The sequence below is a fragment of the Somniosus microcephalus genome, chromosome 8, assembly GCF_052327205.1.
Source record: "Somniosus microcephalus isolate GS21.2 chromosome 8, FLI_Smic_1.0, whole genome shotgun sequence".
NCBI classification, from domain to species: domain Eukaryota; kingdom Metazoa; phylum Chordata; class Chondrichthyes; order Squaliformes; family Somniosidae; genus Somniosus; species Somniosus microcephalus.
This window is the reverse complement of record NC_140994.1, coordinates 226523297-226534254: the sequence shown is the minus strand read 5'-3', so window position 1 is coordinate 226534254 and position 10958 is coordinate 226523297. Positions and strand designations below refer to the sequence as shown.

General features: G+C 42.0%; 1 protein-coding gene across 1 annotated transcript; it reads right to left on the bottom strand.

The window, feature by feature from the left end:
* Positions 1-778: 778 nt before the first annotated feature.
* Positions 779-3172, bottom strand: LOC147114135 (liver-expressed antimicrobial peptide 2-like). The gene is made up of 3 exons (XM_085994061.1): positions 3006-3172; positions 1617-1756; positions 779-996 (listed from the first exon to the last, which is right to left on the bottom strand). Exons 1-3 carry the CDS (start codon positions 3069-3071, stop codon positions 960-962), a joined length of 243 nt encoding a protein of 80 aa, XP_085850187.1. The 5' UTR covers positions 3072-3172; the 3' UTR covers positions 779-959.
* Between the last annotated feature and the right edge of the window lie 7786 nt (positions 3173-10958).

Below are 10958 nucleotides of genomic sequence, written 5' to 3'. Positions count from 1 at the left end.
TCCTTAATGATGGACTCCAGCATTTTACCAATGACAGATGTTAGGCTAACTGGTCGATAGTTGCCTTTCTGTCTCCCTCCTTTCTTAAATAGGGGCGTTACATTTGCGATTTTCCAGTCCACTGGGACCTCTCCAGAATCCAGGGAATTTTGGTAGGTTACAACCAATGCAACCACTATCTCTGCAGCCACCTCTTTTAAGACTCTAGGAAGCAGGCCATTGGGTCCAGGGGACTTGTCCACCTTTAGTCCCATTAGTTTGCCTAGTACTTTCTCTCTAGTGATAGTGATTATTTTAAGTTCCTCCCTCCACCCCAATAGCCTCTTGATTATCCATTATTGGGATGCTTTTAGTGTCTTCTACCATGAAGACTGATACAAAATATTTGTTCAAAGTCTCCGCCATTTCCCTGTTTCCCATTATTAATTCCCCAGACTCATCCTCTAGGGGACCAACATTTACTTTAGCTACTCCCTTCCTTTTTATATACCTGTAGAAGCTCTTACTGTCTGTTTTTATATTTCCTGCTTGTCCACAGGAGAGGAGAAGCAATGACCACAGGCTGATCTCTCATCTGTTATAGTGAGAGGACACTACACCAAAAGAACACATACACTAGTGAATGGTCTAATTCGTGCTTATTCAGGGAAAATGGTATGATTCTAACTGTTTGTTGTAACAGACTGAGAGAGGTTGCAACGCACCTCTAGAGCAAGTAAAACCAACAGGTATTATTTACAGCATTACTCATTGATTACAGTGAACTAAAGTGTGATTGTGTTACCAATTCTAGGATTTTAATATATTAAATAAATAATATACACTTACAATCAATACTGTACACAATTGATTTACAGGGTTGCATTGATCAGAAAGTCATTTACACAAGGACATTGGCCAGAAGTTCATTTACATGACTATATTTGACTGTGACCCTGTACAAAATCTTTCTGTGAAACTCAGTCTCGATGAACAGTCAAGGAACAGCGACCCTTTCTGCAAAAACAAGACAATCCCTGGATTAGAATACAGGCTTTGCTATTGTTTAATGCAACAGGCTAAAATAGAAAGTGTTTGCATAACAATCCAATTCAGTGTTTTCCTAATTATTTAAATGACTTTAAGGGGACATGAAGTCATCTGAATCCCTACCACCATTATAAATATTATAAAAGGGAAGTAGCTGTACACTTGCTGGTATTTGAATTTTCATTTGTTTCTTTATGTTTTATGCTTTACTAAATGCTTTACTAAATGCCCATATTTACAATGTAGCTGGAGCTGTGACTCTGGTGCAAACAGTTCCGTTTCCTAAATTTGGTCTAAAATCATGATTTTGGAGAAGACTTTATTTTTCTCTTTCAATTCCTTTTAATTAAACCGATTGTTTGTAATATGCAGACTCCAGGGATGGGCATTTTGAAATAAAACAACACACACAAGTTAAAAAATATTAGCTATGTTGAGTGAGGTAAGGTGCTAGACATTAATTAGTAATGATTTATTTTTGCTTAAGTTCATGTGCCCTTTCCCATTTAGACCACAGCTGAAATACTGGTCATGAACATTTTTGCCTCAGTTAGTTTTAATCTTTCCTCAAGATTTTTCTTGCTTACCTGCAGTATTTTGAGCCACACTCATCATTGTCCCTGCAAGAGGATCCAAGAGGTCTGTAAGTGATCCATCTCCAGAGAGGAGTCATTCTTCGGACTCTCTGCAGCACAGTCTCTACTGAACCTATAGCAGTGCAGTCAGCCTAAGAGAAGAGCCCAGAATGACATTATTAATAATGGCGCTGAAATCATCCAGATAGCACAATATTACTTTTTTAAAAGTCACAAATCAATTACTGTTAAGAGTTTCTTTTTACCTTTCTCTCTTCCCTCTTTTTGACTTTCCCCCCTGTTTAGGTTTCCACAGCGCGCGCACATTCCTGGGCGCAGGTGAGCAGAAACCAGCTCCCAATCCTCTGCCAGTGCACAGGGCTGAGATCGGGAACTTGCTATGGTAAAGTGCCTTGGAGCACCAGTCTGCTTTATTGCCCTGCATAGCAGCTGACAATGCACTGCTGTCACCAGTAGGCAAGTGAGAGTAGATTTGGATTGCTCCAGTAAATAGCTACCATAGACACAATTAGCTGAATAGTCTCTTTTGGTGCTGTAAACTTCAGTAGCTTAATAGGCTTTAATAATGTTGAAATATATATTTTATCTCCAAAACTGGCATTAAAATACCATTTGCCATCATTCAAAAGCTACTGTAACCCTTACCTACTCATGCATGAAGACACACAATCAGATAAATGTGGTACAGATAAAAAGGGGAGAGAAAGCTGGAAATGTGGTTGCCAGAAAAGATTAAATGGCAAGATTAGTTGGTCCATTATCTCCTTAGTAGTGGAATCCAAAACTAATGCCACTTTACTTTTCAAAAAATAAACCACTTTTGACAAAACAAGAATTGCATTGGAGAAGTACACCATGTATTATTGTCCAGCTGAGACATGGGAAGGCAACTTGCTTCCAGTCTTCAACTGTTGCAATTCTTTCACCACCTGCCACGAGTTGCATAAGGAGGCAACTCCAGAATGACCAGCCCTCCACGTTTCCCATCCTTCCTGTGTGAAGCACCTGGCTTGGTACCTCCCCCACCCTCCCCATGTTACAGTGATGATCAAGATCTTGCCATGTAAAATCTCAGGCATGAACCCATGTTCAGCCACTGTTACAAAAGCAATATACTGCGGATGCTGGAAATCTGAAATAAAAACGGAAAATGGGTCGACCTGAAATGCCATCGACCTGAAACGTTAACTCTGTTTCCCTCTCCACAGATGCTGCCTGGCCTGCTGAGTATTTCCAGCATTTGCTGTATTTATTTCAGCCACTGTTGCGTGGATTCTTAACTTTTTCTTGATAAAATACTGTCATGCAAAATGTTCTACATTTCATTACATAACCGCATTATGTGGTCTCGCACAATATTGTAATTTGGTATGCACGTACCTGGCTGCTCAAAAGAGTTGAAGCTATGCAAATAATTGCAAAGAGTTTCATAAGCTGAGTATTCATTGTAGGAGAGCACTCTGTAGTATTTGTGCACACACAAATGCAGAACAGACAGAATTTGTCCTGCAATCCTTTGCACCTTGTTTTATAGGCAGTTGTATGGCATAAGCACACGCTCTTCACGGGTGATATTACTGGCTCATGAAGCAAAGGTCAACTCTGTAACATTCATAATCTAGCAGATGCAGAATAAGCCAAAGATAACGAGGACTCAGTTTATGATTGGCGGAAGGGAAGGGAAGGAAACACCAAAATTCCTCCTGATTCCACATCTTTTAAGAACATGTAAAGGTGTAATGCCACTGGCCCACTGTGCAAGTATGCTATGGCAGTGAGCAACCTCGCCTGCCATCAATGCACATATATTTATATAAATATATAGGTTCCCCATCACCTGTGCGTACTTGGAAAATGTAGGCTGAAGTATAGAACAAAGACTGGCCATTCATTAATCTGCTCCTTCCAACAGACCTTGCACTATCGTGAACTCTATCTACCAGCTTTAATTAACCAGATTACCAGCAGGTCCAGAAGCTTCTGTGCTACCTGGGCTGACCAGTTTTTTAAAAACTTAGTTCATACTGTGACACTGTAAATTGTCTTAGTATTACTATCAGAATAGTTGTGAGAGAAGCTTTATCACTGTAATATTGTTATAATAACCAAAATGTTACATTTTGAACAACCTTCAGTAAAAGTTAAGCATTATTAAAACCTTACTTTTGCTCATCTCTTTTCCTCCATTCTCTTTTCCTCCCTTTTCTCATCCATATTTACTATTTTAATTTTTATTCAATATATTTTATTTACCTTAAATAAATAAAGAACTTGCATTTATACAACACATTTCATGACCTCAGGACGTGCCAAAGCGCTTTACAGAAAATGAAGTACTTTTGAAGTGTAGTCACTGTTGCACTGTTGGAAGTGTAAATAATACTAGCATTTGTGTGCCTCCGCCACCTAATATTTGTGTTCAACAGTTGATCCTGAATGTGTGTTTGTTTATTAGCCAAATACAACATTTAGCAGCCTGAAGTGACCCAAGTACCCAGTGAATTAACTTGTTGGAAGCCAAGGGAGTTAGATACTGTTGAAATAAGTCAGCAGCATTCAAAACATTAACCCCCTTAGGTTGATATAAAATTACAGGTAAACCTGAGAAAACTAAAATTTCTTCTTGCCCCCTGAAGGTTGCAATTGACTGAAAACTTTATAATCCACATTATTCAACCCTCACAAGTTGCAATTCACAGGGGACATTCCTTCGGTCCTTCAAAAGGATGTTGGCAGTAAACTTACATTAGTATACACTCCTTCCAAATAGTGTTTACTATCGCCCCCCACCCCACCCTCCACCATCTTGTGTTTGTGGCTAATTGTAGAATACACTTTACTTCATAGGCATAGGCAAAAGATCTTTAATTTGTTTGGGGGGGGGGGGGTTTGAAACTTTCAATTCATACTAGGTTGGTCACTGCAGTACCTAAAATCAGATAATAGGGCATTTTATTGTGAGAGTTTATTACTTTTTATCATGAGACTTCATTGCTTTTGAACTCAGTTAATTTTATACAATCATTTTTAGTAAACAGTTCAATCGATATTTTACTGAGAAATCCTTAATATTACTGTTAAACTTATACATTTGTGACTCTTACATAATTTGAAACACATATGAAGTTATCATATCCCTCCATGGCCTCGCCCCTTCCTATCTCTATAATCTCCTTCAGCCCCACAACCCTCCGAGATATCTGCGCTACTCTAATTCTGCCCTCTTGAGCATCCCTGATTATAATCGCTCAACCATTGGTGGCCGTGCCTTCTGTTGCCTAGGCCCTAAGCTCTGGAATTCCCTGCCTAAAACTCTCCGCCTCTCTTCCTCTCTTTCCTCCTTTAAGACGCTCCTTAAAACCTACCTCTTTGACCAAGCTTTTGGTCACCTGCTCTAATTTATCCTTATGTGGATCGGTGTCAAATTTGTTGTCTTAAAATACTCCTGTGAAGCACCTTGGGACGTTTGACTACATTAAAGGCGCTATATAAATACAAGTTGTTGTTGTTATCAAATTTAATTTGTGTATCTGTTGTTTTAAACCAACCTTCTATTGTTCACTTTAGTAACAAATTTAGTCTTATTGTTAGAATCATTTTATTCTTTAACTTCAGCATTAAAAGCAATTTACAAGCGGAGTATAGTCACAGATACGTGAGCATAGACATGCGTTCCTTCACATGCTGCTCAAACAAAGGAAAAAGCTCATATTTATACACTTTTTTTATCAAACTGGAACTGGCATTGCCTTATATGGTAGTCTCTGGCTACTGCTATGTACAGAGACACAAGTCTACATTTTCTTCAATCATACATCAACAACCTTGCACGTAAGATGCCTTGTCCTTGCTATAGTAAGCATAACCCTTCTAGTCGCTAGACATTTTTATTATAAACATAACATTTCTAATCTAAACATTCTATTATGAACATATCCAAGGCCGGTTGATTGTGATCACCAGCTGTTGCTAAGTGAAATTTGGATCTCTCTTTAATGATGCGAACCACCTTTTTTCCCCCTATATTGAATGAACTTTCGGAAGCTGAATTAACTGAGTTCTATCTGCCAACAATCTCCCAGAGGTTACTTCCTGCTCAATCAAAAAAAACCTCACTCTGCAGTTTTCTACAAATGGGAAAGTATCAAAAATGATACAGTCTGTGTGCAGGACTGCATCATGCCGGGTACATGCATCAACAGCGATAGTCCTGCAGTACATTCACCCAGTAAACGATCTGCCCTCAGCAGATCTATCCCAGTATGGAGTCTCTTCCCACATAATAAACAATTCAATAAAATAAAGCTTCTGCGTCAAATAAAGTCACCCTAACCCAAAATCTAATGGTAAATTTATGCTAATCCCTGAATCTAACCCTAAATTTAACCACAACTCCAACCCTGACTCTAACCCCAAGCCTAAATATGCCCCTAAAACTTAAATTCAACCCTAAAGTAAACTCTAATGCAAAACTGTAATCATGTTTCTATTAATACGATTGATGGATGGCTGATACTGAAACCGAAGGAAAATGCCTGCTTAAAGAATGTGTTTATGCGCACGCGTCTGTGTTTTGAGACGTGTGTGTGTTCCTTGCTCTCATAGGCAGACTTCTTTGTTATTTCAGACTTCTTTGAGTTGCTTTCCCCCCCTTTATACGCAATTGCATATGTTATGTACACCCATGGGTATTTCTCCTTGGTAATGGAACAAACTAAGAACGTTAACTATTTTGGCTACATAATAGAAAATGATTGATCAGATTTTCACCGTTAGCAGATATTTTCATTATAACAGGACTTTAAGTGCATTAATTTTCAAGGCATGTTCATTTGGACAGAAGAATGTTTTGCTATAAAGGAAAATATCACTATCTAAGTACCATATAAGCAGGCCACCCTATAATACATGCATGAGCTGGCAGTGTTACCTTTCTGTATTTTTACAGCGTCTAAATGGGGTAGAGGAGCAAAGAAATCTAGGGCTACAGGTACACAAGTCGCTAAAAGTAGTGACACAATAAGGCCATAAAAAAGCATACAAAGCACTGGGGTTCATTTCTAGAGGGATAGAATTGAAAAGCAGAGAAGTCATGTTAAACTTGAACCTTGGTTGGACAACCCAGAGTGTGGTTATTGTTGTTTAAAATGTGGAACTCTCTACCACATGGAGTAGTTTGAGGCGAATAGCATAGATGCATTTAAGGGAAAGCTAGATAAACACATGGGGAAGAAAAGAATAGGAGGTTCTGCTGATAGGGTTAGATGAAGAGGGGAGGGAGGAGGCTCGTGTGGAGCATAAACAATGGCATGGACCAGTTGGGCCGAATGACCTGTTTCTTTGCGGTACTGCCACACCAAACTCTCTCCAGCCCCATTGGATTTTGTGGTGAATAGTGATCTGTGACAGCTAGTAAGAGGCATGTGGCCTAGGACGACTTTGGGCCACATTACCTTGTCCACTGGGCACATTACTTTTTTCACCTGTTATGGTACTCACCCTGCAGGCAATAACAGGTGAAAACCAGCCACATCTTGTTGGAACTCCAACGTGTAGTGTCATTGCACCACCTTCACAATCTCCCAGGTTGCCACGTAGTATTACCTTCTCAAGTGCAACTAGGGATGGGCAATAAATGCTGGCCTTGCCAGCGATGCCCACAGCCCATGAACAAATAAAAAAAAAATTACCAACACCTGTTTGACTGGTGGACTTTAAAATCACCTGTGTATTATTATTTTATACTAATCACATTAAAGCTTATCCAGAGACATCGCTTGAGGACTTTTGCCCTCCAACAGCCACTGTTAAAACCTTTGATTTTATAACACTGCTGTGTTGTTTTGTGTGTGCTGATCTGTTTAATATTCTATTCATTTACACTTTGCACTTTTTCTCTTATGTATTCCAGCTTTCCTGATCTTGTATTATTGGTTTTCTTTTCTTTTAATTCACCACTTTCTTTAGTTACTTTATTTTCATTTTAGATTCCTCCTTCCGTGTGCCAATCTCCACCCAAGAGGACATGCACGTAGACTGCTCTTTGACTTTTATCAATCCCATGTCGTACAACTAGGAGATGGAGGTACAAACTCCATTCTTGACGTGCAACTCATTGCATCTTTATCCGCTGAAAGGGAGTATGGAAATCTAATCTCCTTTAATTCTCAGCTTCTCTCAAGTCCAACCAGCAGCTATTATTGCTTAACTTTGATGCTGCCATTCTTAGTCTGTCTTCATCCATTCGCATTCTTGGCTTCACTAAATACCTTATTATTAATTGGGATTCCCTTCTAGTAAGTGCAAGATAACAATGGGCAAGTTTTGTCTCTGTACGAGAGAATACTTAGCCTCTGCCCACAATGGTATAGCTGAGTTTGTTGTCATATGGAATCGTGGACCTCCCCAGTCTGTAAGTTTCATGGAACAGTTTGGCCCCACCATAAGGGCATGAAACGATTAACCTTCGAGGCACAGAAAAGGTGCCAGTCATCAAAGTCTGCAGTTCTTGGAGAACACATTGATACTGGACAATGAAAGCTTTGACTCATGATTAACTCTGAAAAGGACATTGACATTGAACTGTGAGGCCTTGAATCATGATCGGTTTCAATGGGAAAAATTAACATCTGGACAATGCTCTGAGTTTAACTGAAACAATGGGGGTCACGATCAACTTCCTGACATGAATGGAAGATACACAAGTCCCGAGCAGACAATCAGCCAACCGCCCATCAACAGTAATAGAAATCACATTGAATATGCGTTACAGAAAGCGGGAGAGGAGATAAGGAGTTATCTTCGATCTCACAACTCTGTACACCTCTGGTGATTGGATTACAGGTTGACGAGGTGCAAATGTCGGACAGTTCAGCAAACCAACAACCGAAACTGGTTGGGGGAGGCCCAGCATGGGGCCAGGTGACTGAAAGAACTATAAGGAACACACCACAGCTCTTTCTCTCTTGGAAGCTAGCTCTGACTACAGCAACTGCTAGGTGTAAGCAGAAAGGGAAGACGGTCATCTCCAGCTCCCAGCCTGCAATCGACGTCAGCCACGACCAGCCGGACGGGTGATTGTAAATATCAGTTGACTCTACAAGGGGTTTGCGCTGAGTAGGCAGCTGCAGTCAGATAAAGGAGGACGGGGACAGGTCACCTCCGATCCAGGCCTACAATCCACAACGGTAACAACCGGCCATATGGGTGATTGTAAGTTTCAGCCAAATCTCAACAGGGTTTTGTCTGTGTTTTGTTGGTTTTAATAAACTAACAGTTTTGGGTTGAACCTAAACCTTTGTGTCGTCTACCATTTTGTTCCTTTAAAACCCAGAATCAAATAACCCTTGTAAGGACGAGGAAACCAAACACCTTTCATATCTTGGCGACTGGCGGCAGGACTCTTGAGGTGTGGAACATAATAAGGCACAAAGTAAGGACAACAAACCCTAAGGAGGCTAAGGTAGTCTCAGGGAGGCTAAGGTGGTCTCAGGAAGGCTAAGGTGGTCTCAGGAAGGCGGTCTCAGGAAGGCTAAGGTGGTCTCAGGGAGGCTAAGGTGGCCAAAGTAAACATGTCTGAGCCAGGGGCAAATGAAATGATGTACTTTCCGCAGGCGAAAGCGGCAGAGCGGGCAGTTAGAAGTAGCCGTAGGAAGTCTAAGGAGGCTAAGGTAGCCTTGTATATATGTAGCAAGTTAGATATTTCTGAGCCATAGGCACGAGAAATGTTACACTCTGAGGATCCGCAAGAAAAAGCGACAGAGTGGTCGGTTAGTACTAACCATAAAAGAACGAGAGAGAAGGCGATTTGGCTACTGTGTCTACAGAAGCAAACCTCGATTCTCAGGGAAAAGGTGAAACAGCTGGAAGATGAGAAAAGGGAACTAGAAACCAAGGCAAGCGATAAGGATGCTGTCATAGAGCGACTGACAAAAGATTTAAGTGAGGAAAGGCAGGAGAGAAAGATTAAGGAGGAGAGGGCGCAGAACAATCTAGAATACTTACAGTGTCAGGTGACAGAGGGTAAGAGGCAGTGTCAGACTCACTGCGAACAAAGTGAAAGGAATCTAGAAAGAGCCGAAGAGGCGGAGGAACGACTGAAAGATATCAAGGTAGTGTATAGAGTAGCCCGAAGTTATGAGGGGGCAGATCACAGGCCTTGTAATGAAAAGATCGTAAGTTGACCTTAAAACTATCCGGGGCCAGAGGGATGGTTCGTCTCATGGCGCCTGGAGAAGTTGGAGAAGACTGGGATATGGAGGGTAAAGAATCAGATGATGGGCCCCCGTACAGCGAGCATCGGCCGGCTCCCAAAGCACCGGGACCACCGAGACCGATGTGTCCCCTACGACAGCAGAAGCTCGGTCCGCCACCAGTGGGCGGTGGCCCGGCGCTGTTGCCGAGCGATTATGTGCTCCCATTTACACCGCTTCAGCTACAGGAAATGCTGACGAGTGTGGCTAAATTAAAGCAGGGAGGGGACGCCTCCGTTCATTTCGCCAATGTAGAGCACGTAGGGGGCATTAATAACTGCAACAAGCAGGAGATGAGGAAGTTGATATTGTTCTCCCTAGATGGGAAGCTATATCAGAGTTTGTCGGCAGCCACCAAGTTAGGGGGAGGAACCATGCACGGCTTAAAAGATGAGATCTTGGTAGCACTAGGGAACAGCCAAGGTAGTCCGTTCTTGCAGGTAGAGCAGACAAGGCAGCAGGCAGGCGAGTTACCAGATACGTTTGCAGATAGATTGTGGCCGACTTACGTGAGGGCCACTGGAGGAGATCGAGTACGCGCAGATTTAAGAGGGGCTCCCAGGAATCATTGGCTGAGGACCGTAGTGTCCAACAGTTTGCAGCGAATCAGGGCAAAGGCCAAGTCATGGTTTGACCCAGAGGACCTCCACAATACGGAGGTGGGGGTGCTGACTCAAGCTTTCAAGTCAGGACAAGGGGAAGAGGAGAAACACAGGGGGAAGGTGCATGAAGTGAAAGGGAATGTGAGGAGTAAAAGGGAATGGAGACAGGAGGGAAGCAATGCGGGTAGATCCCAGGCGTGTTTTAACTGTGGGAAGTTGGGACACTGGAGTAAGGAGCTCAAGCTCCCGAAAGGGGGGAAACCAGGGCACAAGGTAGAGGTGAACCAAGGGAAGGTAGAAGACAACCCAGTAAAAATCCTAGTGGCCACATTACAGTCGGTTATGGGCAAGGATAAAGGGAAACTGGATGCTGCTGTGGGTGACAGAGGACCCAGCGCCTCTGCACCCTCACTGTGACGGGGCTGTGCCCAGCCCGAGTACCTGTGTCCGCTCATTTACGATGTGTAGATGTGAAAGTG

Coding starts and splice junctions, on each gene's coding strand:
- LOC147114135 (XM_085994061.1), bottom strand. CDS start 3,071: ATGAATACTCAGCTTATGAAACTCTTTGCAATTATTTGCATAGCTTCA. Junction 1,757..3,005: donor CAACTCTTTTGAGCAGCCAG/GTACGTGCATAC, acceptor CTCTTCTCTTAG/GCTGACTGCACTGCTATAGG. Junction 997..1,616: donor TGTGGCTCAAAATACTGCAG/GTAAGCAAGAAA, acceptor TTGTTTTTGCAG/AAAGGGTCGCTGTTCCTTGA.